The sequence below is a fragment of the Diabrotica virgifera genome, chromosome 2 (assembly GCF_917563875.1).
Source record: "Diabrotica virgifera virgifera chromosome 2, PGI_DIABVI_V3a".
NCBI classification, from domain to species: domain Eukaryota; kingdom Metazoa; phylum Arthropoda; class Insecta; order Coleoptera; family Chrysomelidae; genus Diabrotica; species Diabrotica virgifera.
In genome coordinates this window covers 65888846-65915476 of record NC_065444.1, presented here as the reverse complement: position 1 = coordinate 65915476, position 26631 = coordinate 65888846, and the positions used below count along the sequence as shown (strand labels likewise).

Sequence of the window (26631 nt, the reverse complement as noted above, 5' to 3'; positions counted from 1 at the left end):
AAGAAAAATCTAAAATAATAAAAAAAATAGGGGAATCCGTTAATATGTTCAGGAGAAAATTAACTATGAAAATGAGTATAATTTTTGATTATATTTGATTTGTGGTATTTATTAAGTAAAGAATGTGAATAATAAATATTATGAAGTTTAGCTATTCAACATCTATTAATATTTAATTTTCCCCGTAGCGCATATCTTTGTTCACAGTCTAATTCCAAATAAATTATATTATGCCATATAAATATTTTTCATTGCTTTTAACCTGAGCACTGATATTTTTCGGGCCACAGATTAAAACAAAGATAATTTAAGTATGTAAGTTTCAAGGGAACATCAGTTACCAGTTCAGTTATATCATAAAACTGTTTAAAAATACAAATTACAAGGTTAACAGCTAACATAACACAAAATCGAGATTATTCAAAATCTCCAACTAAACACAACTCACCTTCGTATTCGTCTTTAACTAATTTGGACTGATATTCGTGAAGGGCCGTCATCAAAACATTCCTTTCCTCGCCATTGAGCCGCAAAATAAGTTCTTGAGCTTGTAGTTTGTTTAAACCCTGTGTTGTACTCGTTGTTTCTGCATGACCCGCCGTTCCCGATACCACTGAACTTAAACTAAATTTACAACTATTATTTACAACAAAAGTCTTTTGGTGTTTGGCGAAATTCGTTAGAGTAGTCTTTTGAGATAAGTACACCGAAATCGAGTTGTTAAATAGGTTAGATATGTTTTTAGTTCTCACTATTTTGGTTGCCATTGTTATTTACAATTTGTTCGTTTTCATCGAAAGATCGTAAACATCACGCACGTAAAAAAAATTAGGTTATGAATCACAGTCCTTCTCCAACTACTTCCTTTCATGGAATGAAGTTTTTTGACGTTTATGGTTTCTGATTTCTGTTGACGCACGTCAAATCGTTACTAATGTCAGATGTCAATTCAAAACTTAAAAACAAAACAGAAAATCCAGAAAATAAAAATGAATATACATAATATAATAAATAAAATGTGAGATTATAGTCCTGCCACAGATTAATACAATTTTTACAATTTATTACATAAAACAAAGTCTTAAGACGTATATTTTACTTTGATTAAAATATTACGCCCTTCATATAGGCAATCAAACATACCGTATCGAATAATTTCTGTAGGTACTACACACAACCAAAATCATCTGTATTACTTATTAACCTTTAACTACACGCGCTGGCGTATTTTGTACGCCAGATATAAAAATCCTACTGCAAATATGTTTAAAAATTTAATTTTTGACTTTGTTTATCTCTCTAACCTATCAATGGAATGTGCTTTACAATTTGGTTTAGTTTCGTTATAATCGGTGTTCTGGGAAGATCGTAATTTACATTTTATTATTTGTTGTTTCCGGTGGTGGACAATATACGCCAGGAATATATTAATATAAGTACATATTTCAATTGTTTTTTAGTCATTATGGCACAAAATATATTTTTCTTTATAAACAATATTTTTTTTCCTGTAAAAAATCACATTTCAAAAAAAAATTTATTAGTAATTTTATTTATCATGGAATCCAGTTATTCCATGATTCCAGTTATAAATCCCAATTGGCTTACTGAGAAGGAACTCCAAGTATTCACTGATGCCGAATAAGGTTTATAACAAACAACTAAGTGTATTTTTTCAAAAAAAAAATAAACAAATCCGCTGTTTTTACGTGTACTTTCTTGTGGCGTATAGAGTACGCCACGCGTGTAGTTATGTTATAATTTGATGCGCGGGTAGTTAAAGGTTAATTACAAGCGGATTTTGAACAAGATAGGAAGTTAAACAAAATTTGTTTTATCTACTCTTTGTCATATTATGTATAAGTTTTTAGTTTGTGAAAACTGTCATTATAGATAGCAGTGCGTGAAGGGTTTAAAGTGTGCGTGAAGTAACAATGTATTTTAAATGGGATTTACTTTTTCGCACACTTTCAATGGGTTTTTTGGCACACTTTCATATAATCAAATATCTTTAACTTTCGCGTTGTCATGGTGATGACAATATGAGCAATTAAGATAAAAAAATATTGTATGAAACTGTGCGTGAAGTACTTTTTGCGAACTTACGCGATGTATAGCACTCGCTCCGTTGTCTCTCGTGCTCTAAAAATCGCGTGCGTTCGCAAAAATCATACTTCACGAACTGTTTCATAAATAACTATTAAAGCAATTTAATCACTAATACATAAAAAGTATAGAAAACAATAAAGTATAAACAAATTGAAACTATTTGTTAAAGTCGATAGCATAAAAATTTCAATGTAAAGCGAATAATGATTGTTTTTATTTATTTAGGTTTTTTAGTAGTCATTGGTACCTCAAGCCCTTAGGCAGGCTTCAATTTGTGCAGGAATGCTCCTAATCAAATTGTCAACATTGTTTTGTGGTAGGTTGCTCCATTCTTCAAGAGCAGTTTGTTCTAGCCGTGCAGTGTTTTGTGGATTGTCCCGGCGAGCTCTAATTTTAAGCAGACCACTCCAGAACAGTGATATCTTCTGCTTCAAGAAGTCTGTATTCACTCTGCTGGTATGTAGAGGCAGTAGCGTAACCAGGTGGGAGGGCTTTGGAGGTTATAACTCCCCATTGAGATGTACTTTGAGCTCTATACACTTAACACCATTATCATTCCATACCCCCAGAGACCCTCCAGTGGTTGTACCCCCTTTGGATTAGCCTGGTTACTCATCCGTTGTGTAGAGGTGCATTAACATGCACACAAATTAAATTTTCTCCTATTGTATCTCTCCAGAGACTAACCACAAGTTCTAGAACTAGATCCAAATCAATATATCAGCGAACTATTAAAGTTGGTTGCATCAACATTAAAGGAGTTTTTTACCGATGATAATGCCTCCCCAGAATATGACACTTCCTCCTTTATATCTTTGAACAGATCTGGCAGTTTCACCTGTAGCATCCAAAACCTATCTTTGGAGCTGCAGGTGAGAAATTGTTGGGTCTCTTATATCTGCTTGGACAATAACACGGTCGTGGCGAGTCATTGTTACTTGTTGGTGTCTTCGCTTGTTATATTTTTAGCCATCGCTAATTTGATTGGCATGTTCATCTTAGCTCAATGGTTTTCAATATCACATCAGCCAAAAAGGATGAAACTTGTGGCATGTCATCGAGGGTCTTGGTCAGCGGACCGCGACGTGCATTGCCCCGCCCCTTCTCTCTTCCCATTGGCCGAAATCTTGGGATTTCCGGTTACAGCGCGCTAAGACGCTTCTATAAAATCCGGCGGTTTCAAGTTTCGGTATATCAGTATCAGTTCTGCACGGGCTCCTCCGAGAGTCACCCGCACTCTCGGAATCCCGCTATCTGGGGCTCTGTCCGCTACCCTACCTTAGACTCTGTGGTTGGTATTTGTGTGCTGGAAAACTTCTTGTTTTATTTTGACGTCCAGTTCCTGAAGTAACAAACTAAGCTTTATTTTTAAACCAAAAGGAGTAAACTAAAAAGACAGATTCACACCCAAGAAAGTCACTAGAAATATCACCAAATACATCTTCTTTTTTGGTTAATCATATCGGCCTTTGTTGGTAATTCATAAATATAATATACTACGGTTTGTTTTTTAAGCAAGAGGAGCGATTCAAATTTACCGCGCTGTATTGCTTGTTTGTAATTGGTCCAGCCGCAGGCAAGTTTACTGCACTGTTATAAAATTTTGGCACTAATGACATTTATCAAATTTTGACACTAGTGACATTTCATAGGTTAATTAAGTTATATCGGCAATTCTTGTGTTTTCTGGGTTATTCCTTTAATTTTTAGATTGTTAGTCTACTTTTATATAAAAATCAGTTGTTTTTGGAACGCTTTAGCCACGTATTAATTTAATATAATATTTATGGATTACCGGTGAGGGTCGACTAGATCAACCAAAAAAGAAGATGTATTTGGTGATATTTCTAGTGACTTTCTTGGGTGTGAATCTGTCTTTTTAGTTTATTCCTCCTGGTTAAAAAATAAACTATAATCCGTCGCTAAAGAGTTCTAAAATTAACTGTTTTTTTTTGTATAAAAACATACTAAAAATCTAAAAATTAAAGAAACAACTCAGAAAATACAAAAAATCGCCGATATAACTAGTTAACCTATGAAATGACAAAAGTGTCAAAATTTTATAAATGTCATTAGTGTCAAAATTTGATAACAGTGGAGTAAACTTGCCTGAGGTTGGACCAATTACAAACAAGCTTTAAGGCGCGGGAAATTTGAATTACTCCCCTTGGTTTAAAAACAGACTATAGGAGTTTGTTATTTTATTTTAGGATATTAGGTACTATATTGTACATTACGTGCTGTATATGTGGAAAGACGTATTTTTGTAATGTGAGAAACGGCACTAGTTTTTATCAAAACTAGTGCACTTCGGCATTAGCTCTTGTTAGAGCTCCTCTGATTTTGAAAATCAGACATTCGATCCGTCCCCTGTAAACGGATCAGGAACCAATATGCCAAGGGTGAATTGAGTAGCCCCTTGCATGGGATATGAAGGCTCAAAAGCCCGATTATTTCCCCTAGGCAGTTTAAACCCATATGAAGTGCAATCTATTTGGCAGAGTGCGCTAACAGCGACCTCTATACGAAGCAAGAAGAACTCGGGAGACTTATCTTCGATAGCAAATTAGGTGAACCACAAATCCAATCTTCTTTCTCTCTCTCTTGTCGTTTCCCCATTACTGAGGATCGTGATTTCTTCAAATATTCCTAACAATTTTTTTCCATTGGTCTCTATCTTCAGCTACTCTAAGAGCTTCGCAGAATGAGTTTACAGCTGAATGCTTTATTTGGTCAGACCATCTAGTTGGTGATCGTCCTCTTGACCTTCTCCCTGGAACGTTTCCAGAAACAATTAATCTCTCTAAACTGTCGTCACCTCTGCAAACCACGTGACCAAAGAATTGCAGAATTCGTTGCAGACATATTGTGGGCAGCCTTTTTTAATATTAAGTTGGTTTAGAATGGAAACGTTTGTCCTATGAGCTATCCAAGGTATGCGTAGCATTCTTCTCCAGCACCACATCTCAAAGGCATCAATTTTTTGGCGCTCGCATGCGCGAAGAGTCAAGTCTCTGCTCCGTATAGACATAATGAGAATACAAGGGAATACAAGAGAATCCAATCTTACTGTTGCACTATTTATGTAGAGAATATAAGTATACTTCATTTTAACGTTCTAGATGTCTTCGACGTCTCTCTAGAAGGTTATTAAAATAGTTAAGAGAGCAATAGTGGACCATAACACTTTAATCAAACTATTTGCACCGAGTTTCCAATTGGAATATTCTTCCCTCTGGGACTCTTACCTTATGGTTTTCGAATATAATATCTTCCAACATATCATGTTCAATGATAGCGTGTGTTTACTTTTTAAATGAGATGTAGGAGTACACTCAATACCTGGCAACACTGCTTCCCCGCTTTTCCCCCGATTTATTCAGTCATTCGTTGATTCTACCAAATACTATTGACTGTAATACATACAACTCTTGACATTTCCCATTACATATGAGGAAGCAAACAATATAGCGCCATCTAGTGGTGTGCGGTGATAACCAGAGCAATCTAACCTTACATTTATAAAATTGCTTTATTATTGTTTTTGTGTAAGTGTTTGCAACTATTTTTATTTTAATTTAATTTAGCAAAATTAACTCGTTATTCAAAAATTTATAAAATTAAATTTGAATGTTTACGTCAAATTTTACATTTTCAAAACGTAGTTTCACTTCAAGCCGACAGTGGCAACGTGCTTCCAGATTTCTGTGGGAGTTGGATGTATTACAGTCAATAGTATTTACTAATTTACTATTTTTTTTACTAAGTGGCACTGTAGAATCAAATACTATTGACTGGGTCGCGGACGTTTCCCCAACTGTCATCAATACGACTAACTTCACGCGTAACTTTGATACGAGAATTATAAAAAAATATGCATTGAAATCCAGATCCCGTAATTCGTTAAGCGTGATAAAGTGAGTAAAAAGTTTCTTTGTAATTACAGCTTCAATTTACCGTACACTTCTCGTAGACTCTGCCGATTAGGTTGAGTCGTGTTGGGGAAAAGTCGCGCGCCCTGGCAATGCAACTCATTCTCTCAGCTCATTAACAATGTTGCCGATTTTAGCGTTTCCTTCTGTCGCCTATCTCTAATCGGCGACAATGTATGGTATGTTGAAAGGAGTTTTTAAGGGCAATAAAAAATAATAAATAAATTGTTACATAAAAATTTATTGAACTAATAATTTATTTTCAAGTTTTCAAAAGATGAAAAAGAATGTCGTTTATACTGTTATATGACAACGAACAAAACAAAAAACTCATCCACGGAAATATCTACTAATTTTACTGTATACGATTACTGGGAGTCACACTATTAAACAATCTATCTTTAACCATTTGAGCCATCAGTCCATGTATGATTTCTATGGTGGTTTTACAGCTATCCTTGGTTGCTTTTAACAACTTGTCTTCGGTTCGTTTTTCTCCTGTTACGATACAACCGCAACGCCCTACAAAACAAAATTTTAAATATTTTATTACTTATAAGATTTGGATGCTATTTGAAGTTAAATTCTCCTGAGTAATTCATAAGCACTGATTGTGTTTTGTTCTCGCAATCCCATTAATCTCACTTTTGGAGTTAGAATATACTTTGGCATTAGAAAATACTTTCTAATCTATTGTATTCATTTAAGTTTTAAGTTACGGTTACGGAGATATGGAAAACATAAAAAATTTGCCCAATTTAAGTCCAAAAGTTAAACAGTTGCACTTTTCTTCGATTAAATTTGTTGCTCGTTCTTGTTCTGTCTCAGAATATTTCTACGTCTAAGATATTGTATTTCGGACACAGATTACGCCAGAGAAACAATTTTAGCACGGTTCTGCTCGGAATTCAGCAAGGAGTCTACCTACTTAATTTCGTTTTTCTCAGGTCATTATTGTAAGAGTTATGGCGTCATGGGTAACCCTCTTATGACGCACGGGTATGAAATATAGATAACAACCTACTCCCAGTCCGGTCGAATATACCTGCCAAATTTAATAAAAATCGGTCAAGTAGTTTCGGAGGAGTATGGCAACAAACACTGTAAAAAGAGCATTTTATACATATAGATGTAAAAATTTTGGTGGCTACTAAAATGACTATATAAAACCGTATAAACCCTGAACTTCCACAAATAATTCAACACCAAAATTAGCCAAACCGGTCCAGCCATTCTCGAGTTTTAGCGAGACACACGAACAACAATTGTTTTTTATATATAAGATAAAATAAAATTTATAGTGACTATGCAACAATTTATATTTATTATTCCGAGATTTATTCATGAATATGGACATACACTTTTCCAAGAAATTAACACACCACCTTAAAAATGGGTTATTTTTGATGTCTCGAATTTCCTAAACCTGTTGTCTGATTTAAGTGATTTTTTCAATATGTTATAGCCTTATTGTTTAACAATATCGCTGTAATAATATTGTTGCTAGACATTTAAATTTCAGTGTATACCGGGTATGCCAATCAAACTGTGTTTTTTTTTTCTCAAAGTTCATCACAGCCTGTGAAATATTCTAGCATTTATAAAATACTGAAATTAAAACGCAACTGTAGCCTCATATTTTCTTAACATTCTGTTTTTTTATTAAATCGCTTATGTTGGATAATAAAAAGTTAGGTACTTTAACAACTAGCCATGTTTTTCATCAATACAGGGTGTGCGACAAACTTTAAAGCGTAATTCTACATGAAAAATAAATGACAGTTTGCTTTATAAACTCATGTCCGCAAATACTTCGTTTCCGAGATACGGGTTGTCGAAAATTTTCTTACAAACTGACGATTTATTTATTGCTCGAAAACCGATTGAGATATGCAAATGAAATTTGGTGGGTTTTAAGAGGTGGTTATTTAAGAGGTGGTGGAATTAAAATTTTTATATTCACTATTGGCGTGCACGGGTAAAAATTGCTTTGATAGGGTTGTAACTTAACTAGACTGAGTCTATTTAATAAGTTGTACATATTTCTAGGGTGATATTGATATGTGATAGACAAAGATATTTTTCTATTCTCTTAAAAAATACTTACCAATTGCTGCTTCTGACTGTTCCAATTTTTCCGACAAGTCAAATATTTGCCCAGTAGTATAATCCGCATTAGTTAGTAAACTAGAAGAACTAAGAGTATTAACCCAGTATTTGTTCCAAAGAGAATCCAATAACCTCCTATCTAAAGCTGACTTAAAGTAAGATACCTCTAATGAGTAGTATTGCTTGCAGTGCACACCAAAATCTTCTATTTTATTTAGAGGAATAGTCTGGTATTCAGAAGGTTCCTCATTTGCAGGTTTGTAGCCCTAGGAAATAATATTTATTTATATATATTTCTAATATATACATGAATTTTGTAAAAAAAGACAAAACTTTGCTACCGAGTCATATCACGCAAATGTTTCTGGTCTGGTGTTAAAGATTAATAACTGTCAAAGGTGTCAAAGAATTAGCTAAAACCATAGAGAGAGACTTAAGGGCATTAAAACAAATTAACAAAACGAACTCCGAATATTCAGCAAGAATATTCACCTGGGTTTGATGGTATCCATTCAGAGTTCTTGATACACAGCGGTGCATACACGAAACAGTGGCTTGCAATGTTCTTTAATGATATACTTCAGTCAGGTAACATTCCTTTCTTACTTAAGCGAACAAAGATAATTGCAATTCCGAAACCAGGCAAATCAAGCGATAAGCCAGAAAACTACCGCCCCATAGCTCTACTCAGCATGGTATATAAACTATTAGAAAAGCTTCTCCTCAACAGAATTAGTCACAGGATATTAGAAAATGACCCCATTGAACAAGCTGGCTTCCGCCCTCATCGAAGCTGTACGGACCAAGTGCTGTCTTTAACAACTTTTATAGTAGCTAGTTTTCAAAAGAAACAAAAGACAGCAACCGTATTCATAGATCTAACAGCAGCATATGATACTGTTTGGAGGCAGGGATTAATATATGAACTGGCCCGTATTATCCCCTGCAGAAAGATAATTAACCTCATTGACAACATATGTACTGACAAACAGAGCCTTCCAGGTTATAATGGGAAAGGAGACGAGTAGACAGATGAAACTTAACAATGGTATTTCACAGGGTTCTGTCCTTGCCCCTTTACTTTTCAGCCTCTATATTGCTGACATGCCTGAAACCGAATCTCGGAAGTTTGGATATGCTGACGACTAGACCCTTGCAACAAGCCACCAATCTTTAGAAACTACAGAAATCACTCTCACGAATGACTTATCCATCCTCAGCGAATACCTTAAGAAATGGAGACTACAGCCCAGTACTAGAAGTATCAGCTTTTCATCTCAACAACAAGCTGGCAAACAGAGAATTGCGAGTGTATTTTAATAACAAGCTGTTAAAACAATAAATACCCAAAACAGCAGCAACATTGAAAACATGCAACAATATAATACAGAAACTCTGCGGCACTACATGGGGGTCTAAATAGCAGGCACACCCACCTGGTCGACACGCAACTAAACCGTGCTATGCGTATGATAACAGGCACAATTAAGCCCACCCCTACAATGTGGCTACCTACCCTTAGTAATATAGCACCACCCAACCTACGCCGCGAACATGCATTGGTTAAAGAATATAACGAAATAATGGACAGTCGCCAGCTTCTAGTCCACAACGACATCCCCGATATTCTTGGAAACTGTCTCTGATCCAGGTTACCCCCTCTACAATCTGCTCAAGCGTTGCAGAAATCCAACTTTGACTTAAATACCCGATGGAGAGAAGATTGGGAAAGTAGGGCAGATCCGCATTACCATAGTCTACCGGACATCATAGGGAAACCTGGCGAATTTGAACGTCCCCGTAAGATTTGGGCAGCCCTTAATCGAATTCGAACAAACTGTGGAAGATGCGCCGACTACCTCTACAGATGGGGTAAACTCCCCTCGCCTTCTTGTGACTGTGGCGCTGCAAGACAGACGATCAGTCACATTGTTCAGGACTGCCCACGCAGAGCATACACAGGCGACCCTATAGACTGTAATGGCAACCGAAGGGTCAATCGAATATATAAAAAAGTTTCATATCTGTTTGTGATGCATTGTATAATGCATAAATCTAAATATATTCTGTGATGTACTTAAGCCATACACTAAATAAATAAATTAGCTAAAAAATAGCCAATGGTGATAAAAATTTATGTAGACTCAACACTTTTAATCAGATAATCCATTTATTGTTGGATTCAACAGACAAAGATGGCATGAGAATAACTCACTCTCTACTCAAAAAGAATAAAAGTGTCTATACAGTGTTACACATTCAAAATAGAACATTGCGCTTATGAAGATCAGTATTGCCAAACCGCTCGGGCATGGGTGGCTACTCAACTGCCAATATACGATTCATTCTATCGATAACTGGCATGGAATTGACAGGCTTCTATTGTTCATAAGAATTACATGGGGCTATCTCAGCAATGTTCTATTCTTAACGAGGAACGCTGTATAGCACAAATATTTCTTTCAAATACAAACCTTTGGATAAGTTCTAAAAGCTCCTAGACATACTTTTCCAGCTGAGATGGTGCGAACAGGATCGATAACTATTGCAACAAAAGGTTCCTGGAAGTTTTGGTTCAACATTTGAGTGCTTACATCTATTCCAGATAACCAGCAACCATAGCCAGGATGGCTGTGGTACCAGCCTATTGCATTTTCTTGTCTACCTACCTAAAAATTTAATAATAACTTAAAAACAAACCATCAATAATTCAATACTGAAGGCTGAAAGACTTTGGTCGATGGCCTTTTGGTACATTGTATCAATAAAGTACAATTCTCTCTTTCTCTCAATACTGAATGCTATAATGTTCTAATAATCTATATGTTCATCAATGGAGATCAAGCATCCTAATACCTCTCTTCAAAAAAGGAGACAAATCGGACCCGGAGAATTACAGAGGAATTAACTTATTAAACACAACATTAAAATTAACAACCAAAGTGATAACAAACAAATTGAATGAAGTTATAACATTAGCAGAAGAACAACAAGGTTTTAGATCGGGAAGATCATGCACTGATAGGTCATAGGTCTGGATCCCGCGTATGAAAAAAAAAAGATTAATAGCAAGCTGAAAATTTGTTAATAGCTTAAGGATGTCTAGTCGGACAAACTTTGATATATGGGGACACTGGAACATGGAAAGTTTTAATTGTGGAACAGGTTAAAAATTTGGAACGGTCAGACCACGAAAACGGCACATGTATTTTGTCCGACAGAACAGACTTAAACTCTCCGAACAGAGAGTAAACTCTCATGCAAAAATCAGACTGCTATTTATCACCAAATGGGCGTTTTAATGAGTGGAACATGTAGAATATGTCAAATGACAGGAATTATGGCAGGTGATAAATAGCAGTCTGATTTTTGCATGAGAGTTTAATCTCTGTTCGTAGAGTTTAAGTCTATTCTGTCGGACAAAATAAATGTGCTGTTTTCGTGGTCTGACCGTTCCAAATTTTTAACCTGTTCCACAATTAAAACTGCCCCTGTTCCAGTGTTCCCATATATCAAAGTTTATCCGACTAGGCAACCTTAAGCTATTAACAAATTTTCAGCTTGCTATTAATCAACTTTTTTTTCATACGCGGGATCCAGAACTATGACGCTATATTTATAATGAGGCAAGTTCAAGAGAAATCGTAGAATACAACAAACCGGCATATTTATGTTTCGTTGACCTTAAGAAAGCATTTGATAGGGTCAAGTTAAAGGATGTTGTAGATTTGTTATACTCAAGAGAGGTACCTCTAGGAATAATTAAAATGATCTAAAACATCTACCAGAACAACACAATAAAAGTAAAAGTAGAAGATGAACTAAGTGACCCAATTGAAACCAGCAATGGGATAAGACAGGGGGATTCCTTGAGACAGAATTTACAAAACAGTCATCAGACCAATAATGACAGACACGGCAGAAACACGACCCGACACAGAGAGGACAAAAAGCTTGCTCGAAACAGCGGAGATGAAAACCCTCCAAAAAATCGATGGTAAGACTCTATGGGACAGAGCTAGAAGTATTTAGATGGGAAATAAGCCACAATTAAATTGAAAAAATAATTTTATTAACGTTTCGAAGCCCAAATCGAAATTTGAAAATTTTACTGCCATTCACTGCCTACACAAAAATTCAAAATTTGTTTTATTGTAGAATATTAACCATCTAGGTGATATCTATCAGCTGCATAGAGGACCAATCCACATTTTTCTATATGTTACTAGATGGCTGCACTAAAGTAGTTTTGGAACTGCATATTTGATAGGATCTTAGAGAAGCAAAGTGGTAAGTGGTCATTGGTCGTTCTTACTTACCATCTGACCAAGGTTTTGGTATAGTAGAAAACGAAAAGAAATTCCATCCACATGTATTTATTCCCCAAGACTGGCATACAGTCATAAAGCATGCAAGGAAGAAAAATCCATTCACATAATAATAAACATGGACCAATTAATTTTTTTCTGCGAAATTGCTTGAAAGTTATATAACCGAGAGAACAGTTTCTGATATCCAACACCAAGGTAGAGTGGCTTAAAATGGGCTTAAAAAATGGTTGCTGTTTAGGAAAGACTTTCCCAATACTTTTCAATATAAGTATTCGAAGAATGAAGATGTTTATTTTGAAACAGTCGATCTTAATAAAAGGAAATCTGTTTCCAAGAACACAGTGGAATTAATTGCCACTTCTATATCCAAATGGTAATACCATTAATAAAGCCAAAAAAATACCTTCAGTTAATGAAATTGATACCCCCTATACACCATGAATTTTATAAAAACCTGAGATCTTCGGCTCAAGCAGCCGGAGGTGAACTAGTTGGCCCATTAGACGAAGAATGGGATTAGACATTCTAACTTCTGATGTTTTTATACACATTATGTTCTAATAAAGTCTTTGATGTAATATAGAGTGTATTATTTTGTGGGATAACCCATTCACTAACTAAAAATATTTTAAATGCAAAGTGGACCAACCCACATTAAAAAATGGAATATAGGTAGTTATCCGAAATTTTTGATCAAATTTATCAACTAATATCTAACATACTTCCATCATTCAAGCCCAAAAATATTCTTAAACAACGTTATAGTAGATCTCCTAATTTTCACTTTTTTTTAAACCCATTTTCTACCATTTACAAATATTGGGGTTAGTCCGTTATTGCACTCATAGCCTCAATTTATTTGCCTGCCGAATAAATTTTTTAAACCTATATCCAGCCGCCCTCAATGTGTGAACGCATTATTCAAAGTTTTTCACTAGAGAAAAAATGGTTAGTTAGCTAAGTTATTTTGTTTCTATTGTTCGAATTATTCTACCTCATTAAATATATTACACCACTTGGCTGAAAGACTTCGGTCGATGGTCTTTTGGTACATTGTATCAATAAAGTATTCAGGTAATTATACCTGAATATTCTGAATTAAGATATCTTAATAATGAAATAATCAATCAGATATTAAACAAATATCAAATATATACTGCTATTTACACAGATGCATCAAAAGATCCTTATGGCACAGGTGCGGCGTTTATTGTCCCACTGCAAGTACAACGCAGATTTAAATTGAGTACAAAAACATGCATTTTTACAGCAGAAGCGTTTGCTATTTTGAAAGCTATAGAATTTATAATGGAAAATAACATTTCATACTCCATAATTTTTTCTGATTCACTTTCGGTTTTAAATAGTTTACAATCACATTTACAAATTAACTCCGCATATAGTCATCCTTACATAGCCAAAATAAAAACTTTGCTCTCTCAAATGCAAAAAACTAGAAAACTTATTTTTGTGTGGGTAAAAGCACAGTCAGGTATCACATTCAATGAACAAGTTGATAAAGTAGCTAAAGAAAGCATACAGTTGGGAGAAGATGTTACACCCTTATTAACATTCGATGAGAGAATAAATATTGCTAAGCATAATTTATATAAAAAATGGCCTAAACAATACAAACATTTCATTTTGACAAAAGGCACAAGATATACGTTGCTAGAACCCGATATTCGAAAAAATTACTGGTTTAAAAATTACGACTATCCGAGAAGTTCCATAACAACCATATCTCGGATGAAGTTTGGACATGCTTGCTATCCGGCACATTTATACAAAATAAAAATAATTGATAACAATCTTTGTGATATTTGCAATGAAACGGCAGACTTAGATCATATATTTTTTAATTGTAAGAAGTACACACATCAGTCGGACATTCTTACAAAAAATTTAAGAAGTTTAAACGTTTACGGTCCCTATAATGTTATGTATCTTTTGGCTCTGAGTGATAAACAGATTTTTGATTTTATTTTGTTTTTCCTACATAACTGTAAAATTAAGTTATAGAAGACTAGATTAGGCTTGTAACCTTAAATGTCTTTCTTTTTGATTTCCTACATGCCTGCCTTACTATGTGGGGTGGGTATGTAGGTAATCAATAATTAATAAAAAAATGATTAAAAAACCCTTGGATGAGAAAAGTGTGACCCTTGTCCTTGGCAACTGGGCACTAATGCCATTAAGTCATTGAAATGTGATCAACTCAATTTGGATCCCACGTGTTGGGAAACCTTTATACCTTACCTTAGGGCATTATCCTGTTTGCCATGTGACCATCACAGGCCTTTTTATTGAAGTATACACTTTTAAGGCATCTATATTTTATGTAAAGGGTTTTTACCCAGATATTTTTCTTTTGTGGCTCAGCTAGCATCCAGTTTATCGAACACTGATGATGATTTTTTATAAAAATCGAAAACGTTTTGTTGTGATGTAGCCCTTTTAAGGGATTTTTAATAAAAAATTTTTATACCTTTTACAAAGGATTTCTTTCCAATTTTGTGATTGATGGTATACAGCCAACTACAGGAAAACTTTTTCTTTTCCTTGTGGATTTTGTAATAGGCATGTTTACATTAATAAGTAAGTTGATTTTTTAATTATGTATATTTTATTTTGAGTATGAATGAAGAAATAAATAGTGGCATTTGATCCAAAATCTTCACTGAAAGTAAATTTATTTTCAGAGAGAAAATTCTCTTTTAGCTCAAAATGCATAATCCTTGGTAACAATCTAATGCCTGAGCTTTTTACTATTTATAAAGCATGCAGGCCAATAAAGAGGAGAGAATGGGAGAATCTATAATATGCATTTATCACCTGTCCGCTTATCTAGATAAAATTCCAAAAGGATTATGCATCCTTAGTACATTGTTAAATATGAGTGTTTTGGCCTCATTAAATTTATTTCATTCGAAGTACCTGGCCTATTTTCTTGCCCAGATATTGTACTAAATTTTTTGTTTTCTCTTTAATTACCTTTCGTTAGTACTAACTAGTCGTGGTTGTCAGTAAGTAAGAACAAATTGAATTGTTAAGTCGTTTCCTGTAGTTATCAAGTGTCGCCAAAAAACGCCGGTTTCAGTTATAGTAAAAAATAAATTAACCCTTTCTCCCTCCTTCCTTCACCTTACTAATAACTGAAGACTTCTCGACCTACCAGTTAAAATAAGGTAAGAATTTTTTTGTTATTATTTCCATACAGTCCGCTTTAAATTCGATTGCGTAATAGACCAGCATAGCCCAATCGCCACCCCATAAGTTTGGCCTTCTAGCCGGATCGTCTTGAATCAATTTCGTTGTTGCTTTGCCGGTTCAAGATCTGATCTATCGTATTTTTCGCATTGGATAAATTTATTTAAAATTATAATTGTAATCGGTATAGTATATTTGTCGTGTTAAAATCTAATTAAATCGTAGTGTACCCTTTTTTTGTCGTGTATCGAAAAACCTTGTTCTTCGGTCGACTATAGTTGGAACATTGAATTCGTGTTTTTGCTTCTGAACCCATCGCTTAGTGAAATCGATTTTGATTAAGTAAATATATTTGATTTGGATATTTTGCAAACCTAAAAATAATTTGTTTGGATTTAGTTTAATAAAATTTTAGTAATTGTTGAAAAAATATATACACCTAACTACTATTCTTGACATATTTTGGGTTTTGTTCCATTTTATTTCTTCATCATTGATAATTTTTTGAAAGAATTTCAATATTTATTATTAAACATGCCTAAAAGTCAAAACGAACTAAAATTGGAGCGATTATGCTCTAAACGTGAAACTATCTTTCGTAGGGCTCAATTATGTTACGATGCCGGGTCGGCCTTAGAAAAAGATCCAGAAAATGCCTCAAAAATGCGTAACTTTGCAGTTAGATATAGTACTTTCGAAAAAACTCTATCAGAATATGAGGAAATTGTTCAAGATATCGTTATATTAAAACAAGAGATGGAGCCAGATGCTGGCGTTGCATACCATACGCATTTAGATACATTTTATGATCTCTACTCCAATATTGAATATTTAGCTTCATTATTAATAAATAAACCTGCTGTTTTGAGTAATAATCCCAATAGTACTAATAATTCTACTATTAAAATGCCCAAATTTGAATTAGTTAAGTTTGATGGTGAAGATATATCTCTGTGGCCTGTTTTCTATGAAAATTTCAAACAATTTGTTCATAACAAAATAGAATATCCCAAGTCCGATAAGCTACAGTATTTGTTGAGTTGTATTTCCGGGAAAGCCTTGAAAAGCTGTAGCTCAATAGAACCCATTCCTAATAATTATGACATTATTTGGAATATGCTTGTTGAAAGATATAATGATAAAAAATATTTGTTTAATCTCTATATGGATCGAATTGTTAATTTTCGCGGTTTGCAATCTAATAATCCATCATATTTGGAAATATTTTTGGAAAAGTTTGATACTAATGTTTCTGCACTAAAACGATTAAATCTCGATAATTTAGATGATCATATTTTAACTTATTTAGCTATGTTAAAATTACCACAAGATACCATAGATTCATTTGATTTAATAAGAAATAATAATGATTTACCCGCTTATGATGATTTATTGAAATTTTTACGCCAACGTAGTAAATCTCTTATTAAAAATGATAGATCAAGGAATTCCAAAAATAATTTTTCGTTTCAAAAACCGAACAAATCGTTTCATTTGCAAGAACAGAATACGTATTCCTCCATAGATTGTGTTATTTGTAAAAAAGGCCCACATTTAATTAAAGACTGTAAGCACTTTTTAGGGCTACCATTTGAATCCAGATTTAAATTAGTGAAGGAAAATAATTTATGTTTAAATTGTTTTTCTTCAAAGCATCGAGTATCCAATTGTCCGTCAAAATTTTCTTGTGTTGTGTGCAAAGCTAGGCACCATTCCAAGTTGCATAAGCCAAATACTACTCGGCCTAATGAGAATGTTCCATTTCCCTCCACTAGTACTGAGCCTACCTCTGGTTCTTCTGATAATCCTTCTAGTTTACATGTCCGCCATTCTAAAAATATCCCAAATGAATCAGAATCGAGTTCTGTTAGTCTGTTTGGGACAATAATGGTTAAAGTTGTTGATAAATGGGGTAGTGCTCACAAGGTTAGATTTTTGTTAGATAGTGGTTCTTCTGCTAATTTTCTTACTTTTGATTGTTCCCGAAAATTAGGCCTAAGTTATTCGAAATTAAATTTGACAGTTTCTGGTATAGGAGGATCAACCACCCCGATAGTAGGTAAAACCAACATTGTTATCTTTTCCCATTTTGATAAAAAAATACAATATCCTATAGAAGTGTTGCTTATAGACACAATCTCTAATAAGTTGCCAGATCAACCAGTTGACAAAGACTGTATTAACAGTATAGAACACTTGAAATTAGCTGACCCGAATTTCTTTTTTCCTGGCAAGATAGATGGTATTTTAGGCTTATCTGTCTTTTCAAATATCATTGGTTGTAATAGAGTGTCATGCGAAGATTCTCTATCAGCTATTGAGACTAGTTTAGGTTATGTAGTCATGGGCTCAGCTGCACCAAATTTTGAAAAAATCCACACATATTTGTCTTTCGTCTGTAACCCTTTGTTGAATTTAGATTCCTTGGTCGAAAGAATGTATGAATTAGAGGATTTGCCCACTGTTACTAATAGTTCATCAGAAGATGAAATTTGTGAAAATTTATTTTTAGAAAATGTATGTAGAGATGCAGATGGTAGATACACAGTTTCATTGCCGTTCCAAAATGATCCTAATGTACTGGGTGATTCTTTTGTTCTTGCTAAAAATAGATTGTTGTCCTTAGAAAATCGCCTAGCACCAAACCCAGAACTTAGAAAACTTTACTGTGATATCTTTCAAGACTATTTAGACCAAAAGCACATGAGTTTAGTTCCCATTCAAACCATTGATTCGTTGTCGTATTATATTCCCCATCATTGTGTTTTTAAATCAGATAGCCCTTCCACTCCTTGTAGAATAGTCTTTGATGCCTCTATGAAAACTAGTAAAGGACCGTCATTAAATGAAATTCTTTATAAAGGTCCAAAATTACAAAATAATCCTACCACAATATTGTTGAATTTTCGTCTTTTTCCAATCGCAATTGTCGCTGATTTGAAACAAATGTATAGGCAGGTTAAAGTGGTTGAATCTCATTGTTCGTTTCAAAGAGTTTTGTGGAGATTTGATACCAATGATCCTATTTCTATTTTCCAATTAAATACTTTAACTTTTGGAGTAAAAGCCTCACCATATCTTAGTCTCAGGGTAATAAAACAATTATGTAATGACGAATCTAAAAGTTTTCCTGATGCTATCATCCCAATTTTAAGAGATATGTATGTAGACGATTTTATTAGCAGTTTTCCAAATGTTTCTGAAGCTATAGTTACACACACTCAGTTAGTGAATTTGTTTCAAAAAGGTGGTTTTAAATTAACCAAATGGATGTCGAACTCGAACGATCTACTATCGACAATCCCCGAACCCCTTCAATTGGTCAAAACCAAACAATTTGATAAGTCAGTCTCCAAAGTGTTAGGATTGCAATGGGAAGAAAAATGTGACAATTTTAGTTTTGGGTTAGAAATACCCTCATCGACCCGTTGTACAAAAAGAAACATGCTCTCACTTGTTGCTCGTATGTTTGATCCCTTGGGATTCCTATCTCCTATAACCCTCTTGCTTAAAATTTGGATAAAGAAACTTTGGACTCTAAAGGTAGATTGGGATAGTACCGTACCAAAAGAAATCGAAATAGCATGGGAAAAGTTTCAAAATGAATTTCATGTCCTATACAAAATACAAATTCCACGCCATATAGCAGTTACACCTAATTCGTCGTTGTCTTTTGTAGGATTTTCAGACGCAAGTGCTGCTGGATACGCAGCCATTGTTTATTCCAGGGTTGTTAATTGTACAGGTCAAGTTAAAGTTACTTTACTGTACTCTCAATCTAAAGTATCTCCAATGTCTAAAATAACTCTTCCTCGATTAGAGCTTTGTGGAGCGCTTCTTCTCTCAAAGCTTCTTTCACATGCTATTGAAACTTATTCTCCTAGACATAATATTGATAAAATTTTTGCCTTAAGTGATTCCATGATTGTATTAAATTGGATAAAGTCCTCAGAGAAAAATCTCAAAATATTTGTTCAAAATAGAGTTGGTACAATTCATAAGATGGTTCCGTCAGAGTATTGGTTTTTTGTTCCTGGAAAGGAAAATGTTGTTGATTGCGCCTCTCGAGGTTTGTTTCCTTCTTCGTTAGTCAACCATTCCACATGGTTTACTGGTCCAAATTGGTTACTGTTGGAGCCAGAATATTGGCCTATTCAGTCTGTCAACGGACAGGAAATTATGATTTGTGATTCTGAATATAGATCACAAACCTTCTTTGGTAATGTCACTCGTGTAATTTCTCCGCTGTATACTCTTATTGAATATTTTTCCAGTTGGTCGAAACTTTTAAATTCCACAGTATACGTATTGAGATTTCTTAGAAAATTGTCTTTAAATAAACGGATATCTCTATTTGATTTAAAAATTGCAGAAATTGAATTAATTCGAGCTGTCCAGCAAAAGCATTTTTCTGAAGAATATAAAGCCCTTTCTCAAAATCTCGTTGTAAAATCTTCCATACGTCGTTTGAATCCATTTATTGAAAATGGAATAATTAGAGTAGGTGGACGTTTGTCCAACTCCCAATGTAGTTTTGAACAAAAACATCCGATTTTGTTGCCCAAAGCCGATCCTTTAACCATTTTGTTAATAGATTATTTCCATAAATTGCATTTACATGCTGGAGCGTATTTGTTGCAAAATCTTCTGAGAACAAATTATTGGATACTATCTAGTCGTCAGGCCATCAGAAATAGAATTTGGAGATGTAATCGTTGTTTTCGTCTTAATCCTAAACCTACCTATCCTATGATGGCTGACTTACCCGCCGTAAGAGTCAATCAGGCAAAAGCCTTTTTACACACTGGTGTAGATTATACTGGTGCGTTTTCCATTACTATAGGAAAATATCGTGGCGTAAAAACTCAAAAGGCTTACGTATGTTTGTTTGTTTGTCTAAGTACGAAAGCCATACATCTTGAATTAGCCTCCTCGCTCTCTACAGATTGTTTCTTAGCCACTTTCAAAAGCTTTTTATCTCGTCGTGGAAATTGTAAGGTTTTATATTCAGATAATGGCACAAATTTTGTGGGTGCCAAGAGAGTCCTCGATGAAATATATCAATTAACTACTTCAAAAACTTATAAAGATGCATTCCAACAGGAACTTAATAATACCAAAATTTCTTGGAAAATGAACGTACCTTATGGCAGTCACTTCGGTGGTATTTGGGAAAGCAATATAAAAAGTGTAAAACTTCATTTAAATAGAGTTGTGGGGAATCAAATCCTTACTTACGAAGAATTTTTAACTGTTCTGACACAAATCGAGTGTCTTTTGAATTCGCGTCCTCTTTGTGTTCAAAGTAACGACCCTGAAAATCCAGTCGCGCTGACTCCATCGCATTTTTTATGTACAGAACCTTTAGTGTCATTACCCTCGATGGATATTGATCTTGATAAAAATATGAGTACTTTGAAAAGATATAAATTATTAGATTGCATTGTTCAACATTATTGGAAAAGATGGCATTCAGAATATTTGTCTTCTATGCAGTCTCGTTTAAAATGGAACACTAACTCGAACCCTCCCAAAGAGGGAATGGTAGTTATAATAAAAAATGAAACTATCCCACCTTTACAGTGGCCTCTGGCAGTCATAGAGACTTTGTATCCTGGAAAAGATGGGATTGTTCGAATCGTAAAAGTGCGAACCAAGCACGGTAGTTACATGCGCCCAGTCGTTAAACTGTGTCCTCTACCCAGTCAATAAACTGGAGAGGATTTTTTTATTTTATTTGATAGTTAAAATTTTAGTTTAGGGTGATGGGTTCATGTGCAGACTTAGCATATTAAAATTAAATTAGTTTTCGTTGATTTTTCGTTTATTTTAAAAATAAACTCGGGGGGGCAGGATGTTTTGGCCTCATTAAATTTATTTCATTCGAAGTACCTGGCCTATTTTCTTGCCCAGATATTGTACTAAATTTTTTGTTTTCTCTTTAATTACCTTTCGTTAGTACTAACTAGTCGTGGTTGTCAGTAAGTAAGAACAAATTGAATTGTTAAGTCGTTTCCTGTAGTTATCAAGTGTCGCCAAAAAACGCCGGTTTCAGTTATAGTAAAAAATAAATTAACCCTTTCTCCCTCCTTCCTTCACCTTACTAATAACTGAAGAGTTCTCGACCTACCAGTTAAAATAAGGTAAGAATTTTTTTGTTATTATTTCCATACAGTCCGCTTTAAATTCGATTGCGTAATAGACCAGCATAGCCCAATCGCCACCCCAATGAGTAAAACAAAGTAAGGAAAGACTCATATTTGAGTACTAAGGATGCATAATCCTGTTGGAATTTTTTCTAGATAAGCGGACAGGTGATAAATGCTACATGTTGTAAATATTCCCATGTCTGTTATTTATCGGCCTCTATGCTTTATAAATACAGTAGAGCATCGATTATCCGAACTAATTGGGTGACATGGGTGTTCGGAAAAGCGATTTTTTCGGATATTCGAACCATTGGGATATAGCTATACATATTCATCCAAAGATCCACACAGGTGAATGAAAGCCATATTTACACACATAATATGTATTTATATGGTATTAATGACAAATAGGAATTAAACAAAAAAGTTCAATATTTGCAACAAAACATATTTTATATTTTAGGTACAATATTGACGAAAATTGAAGACCATCGCTTGCTTGAAAATTTGACGAATCTCCCAGTTTTTCATTGAATTGAACTGCTTTTTCAGACAGAATCGGACCAGATATGGATTCTCCCTGAGATCTTCTTTGGGTAAACCATTTACAGGTATACAATATTATCTAACTTCGTGTTTACAGTGAGACTGTGGGACATAAAATTACTTGCTCGTCTCTTGTTATATTTATATCCATAATAGTATTCATTGGTTAACTTATTTGCAGATTCACCTTCCTGTAATCTCTCATAATATTATCTTTCATAGAATGGGTAACACGCTTACGTTTGTCAATTTCAATCGAGTGTTTACTTTCTTGAGACAAAATTTAGTTTATTGCCTAGATGCTACTCGGAAGTAACTAACTAAATAAAATAAAAATACGAATAAAACTATTAAACTAACTAAATTAAATCGTCTATAGAATCTTCCTATTCTGAACCAATGCTTTCATCTCAGTCACATAAGAATCCGAAGAATCTCAGAAGCCCTGTCACCTTGGAAAATCCAATTACCAATTCTCGCAAGAACAAAGATGAAGTAGAAACCACAAACATACGTACAGACAAGCAAGCCATCGAAGTTTGTAAATCTAAGAATCCGTTCCATTCGCCAATAAATTTCGTTAAGAAGGATACTTTAGAACCATCGATAAATCTGGATCCTTTGACCCCACCAAGTAGAGTAGAGTAGAGTAGAGTATTTATTGGTAATAATGTACAAATGTACTTTTACAGGTCAGCAATAATTAAAATTGTCTAAAATTACATTAAAAGTTAACAGTACTTCAGTAAAAAAACCTATTACTAAAATTTAAAAACTAAACACTAATTAAATTACAGGACAAAACAAAATTTAGATCTGAAGTACTCCTCAAATGAGTAGAAAGCACCCATCAGAAGATAATTTTTAATTTGTCTCTTAAATTGGTTAAAATCAAGACTTTTAATAGATATTCGTATAGAGTTATAAAATTTCAATGCTAGGTATCTGGTTCCATTTCTGGTCCTCTCAAGTCGACTGAAGTCTGGTACAAGGGCATCATGATTTCTAGTCTGATAAGTATGCTGTTGTGTTTTATACAGATCTACATTTTGATGAACATACAACAGGCACTGCATAATGTACACAGAAGGTAGTGTGAGAATCCTCAGGTTTCTGAAAGACTGCCTACAATCGTCCCGATAACCCTGACCTGTGATTATGCGAATACACTTTCTCTGCTGACCAAACACCTTATCTATATGGCAAGAGTGTCCCCAGGAAAGGATTGCGTAAGTTAGTCGTGAGTGAAAGTTGCTGTGATATGATGTAAGAAGGGTTTGAAGGGAGGTAACCTTAGATAGGTTTCTAAATAAAAAGAGTTGGCTTGAGAGCTTTTGGGAAAGTTTCAGTATGTGCCGTTCCCAAGTGAGTCCCTGATCAAGATAAACACCAAGAAATTTAGCTTCCTGTGAACAATCTGTTAAAATGGGATGTGTAATGGTGTTATGTCTTAGGGTAAAGTTCACTGTTTGTGATTTTGAGTTATTGAGAGAGAGAGACGATTTGCCAAAAACCATTGGAACAAATTGCTCTCTGTGGTCTCAAGATCAATATCACTGATTTGGGAAGGGTGGTAACTTTGATAGCATGTAGTATCATCAGCAAATAGGACTGTGCTTACCGGGCCCTCTTGTGAAAATCCCAAGTCATTTATATAAATGAGAAATAATATTGGACCTAGAACTGACCCTTGAGGCACTCCATACATCAAAGGTTTTTTATCAGATTTAAGCTGGTTAAAAAACACATATTGAAATCTATCTGATAGATAAGACTCAATCAATTGAATAGACATAGGATGAAAATTATAGGCATGTAATTTTTTAAGAAGAATACTATGAGTGACACAATCAAAAGCTTTAGTAAGATCAAGGAACGAGGCAAGGGTATCAAGAAAGTTTTCAAATCCTTCCAAAATACTGCCTGTAAAATGATCGATAGCAAGTGTTGTTGTTTTGTTTTTTCTAAATCCAAATTGCTGCACTGCAAAAAGCCGATTAGATTCAAAATAGTCATTGATCTGCTTCTTTAGGATTCTCTCAAACACTTTGGAAAGAATTGGCAAAAGAGAAATTGGACGAAAGTTATTATGATCATCAGCCGAACCTTTACGTTTAAAGAGAGGTATGACTTTCGCAGTTTTAAACACTGAAGGAAAAATGCAGGATGAAATTGAGTAGTTTATTAGTTTAGTTAAAGGTAAGCTAATGTTGTGTTTAATTGCCTTGATTATTTTTGTGTTCATTCCATCCGGGTCCTTGCTCTGGCTATTTTTTAATTCTTCAATTGCTTTTACAACTTCCTCCAAATTTGTTGGCTCAAATCTGAAGGAGCAATGATTAGAGGCGAATGAAGGAGCATGTGGTATAAAACTAAGGTATGTATTGAATGATTGGTCAGTATGATTAAGTGTATTTATTACATTTTCAGCAATACCACAGAAGAAATCATTAAAACTATTTGCATTGAGTGATGAATTTTTTATTGGTAAATTCTTACATCTTGAGTTTATTAGGGACCACATAGCCTGTTGACGGTTGTTAGAGTTTAATATAAAATCATCATTAGATTTAATCTTTGCCTTATGTATAGCATGTCTGTATTTTTTCCTATATTCTGAGAGTGTTTTCTTTGTCACTAAAACGGGGTCACTTTTATTTAAAGATGTCAAAAATTGTAGTTTCTCCCTCATAAGTTTCAAATCATCATTAAACCAAGAATTTTTTTTACATTGTTTACCTTGCTCAACAAGCCTAGATTTTTCAGGAAAAGACAGATTTATTGCCTGCGTTAAAATATCGATAAACATTTTAAACCTTGAGTCCACATCAATACATTCATTATCAATAAATTAAAAATTTTGTAAGCAAAGATTGTTATTTAAAGAGGCCAGTCCCATCTCTGTAATGGGCCTGTAGCTTATTCTAGATTTAGAAGTAGTTTGGGACACTTCACATTTAAACAATATGCCTTTGTGGTCTGAAGTGTGTGAAAGATCAACAGCTTCGGATTGCAACATGGTACTATTAATATTTGTAAATATGTTATCAAGACATCTATTATAACGGGTGTTAAATTTTATTGATTTTTTGAGGTTATAGGATCTAAAGAAATTGCACAGATCCAGGGCTGCAATATCCCTTTCATTGAAGTGCACATTGAAATCCCCTGTTATAATAAGAGGTTTATTTGTATTTAACTTTTTGAAAACTTTTGACATTGTATTGAAGAATTGATTTAAATCACCATCTGGGGTACGATACACAGTGACAAGTTGAATATCAAATTTTACCAAATGTACACCTGTTATTTCACAATGTTTTTCAAGAGACAAACTTTCAAGATTTAATGAAACAGAATCAAAGGTTTCTTTAATATATATACTTACACCCCCATGAGAGCCCACAGTCCTTGCAAAGCCAGAAATCATTCTGTAGTTCTTAATTTTAATTGAAAATAGTTCCTCAGATACTAGCCAGTGTTCATTTATACATAAGCAATCTGCTGATACTTCATTGAGGAGGACCTCCAGATCTAAGAAGGAGGTACGCAAACATTGTATATTACAGTGTAAAATAGTTTTTTGTGCTTTCTTAAAATTTCCTAAAATACCTTTATTATTATTATTATGTACAGGAACATTTACTGCACCACGGTTTTCTTCAGCGGATTCACTGAGGATCGAGGGCGTTGAACATGGAGAAAATGGTTTATGTTAGTTCCCAGTGGCCATAAATCAGATGACATTATGGCATCATTGTTTATCTCAGGAACTCCTACCTTAAAAGAGCTATATAGGTGGTTCTTTTTGGTAACCATCTTCTCACACACACAGTCCTGGTCAAGCTCATATTTTTTGAGAAAGTTGAAAACATCAGTTGCTTCAGTTTCAGGAGTAAAACCTGATATAAATACCCATGATTTAATTGGAGTAGGTGCTACAACCTTTAGTAGGTTATCAGTGTTAATGCCTTTCTTGGGACTTGGTCTTCTGTTTTGTTTTCTTTTTTTATATGACACCAGTTTGAAACCATCATTTTCAGTCACTTCCTCTTGGATGACGGGAAGGATTTGTAACTCAGAAGAGAGTTGTGAGTTTAGATTGGAATCATTGACAATGTGGCTTTGATCTTGCTGAGTATTGTGATGCAATTGCGATTTTTGTTGTTTTTGATGTTGACTGACAGTGACATTTTTGACGACTTTGACGTTGTCATCTTTCACTCCTTCCACTGCAGTTTGCGA

The 26631-nt window shown here is 34.3% G+C and overlaps 2 protein-coding genes across 4 annotated transcripts in view; both read right to left on the bottom strand.

The window, feature by feature from the left end:
* LOC114329927 (transmembrane protein 65) overlaps window positions 1-861 on the bottom strand; it is a 244401-nt gene extending 243540 nt beyond the window's left edge. For both annotated transcript variants that reach the window (XM_050642629.1, XM_050642630.1), the window contains exon 1: window positions 449-861. In XM_050642629.1, the coding sequence (XP_050498586.1) occupies window positions 449-767 (319 nt within the window). In that variant the 5' untranslated portion in view covers window positions 768-861. The remainder of the gene's footprint in view (window positions 1-448) is intronic.
* A 5401-nt stretch (window positions 862-6262) lies between these two features.
* Window positions 6263-26631, bottom strand: part of LOC126879528 (COP9 signalosome complex subunit 5) — a 30579-nt gene continuing 10210 nt past the window's right edge. For both annotated transcript variants that reach the window (XM_050642626.1, XM_050642627.1), the window contains exons 4-6: window positions 10625-10819; window positions 8149-8416; window positions 6263-6563 (exon numbers count right to left, since the gene is read on the bottom strand). In XM_050642626.1, the coding sequence (XP_050498583.1) occupies window positions 6397-6563; window positions 8149-8416; window positions 10625-10819 (630 nt within the window). In that variant the 3' untranslated portion in view covers window positions 6263-6396. The remainder of the gene's footprint in view (window positions 6564-8148; window positions 8417-10624; window positions 10820-26631) is intronic.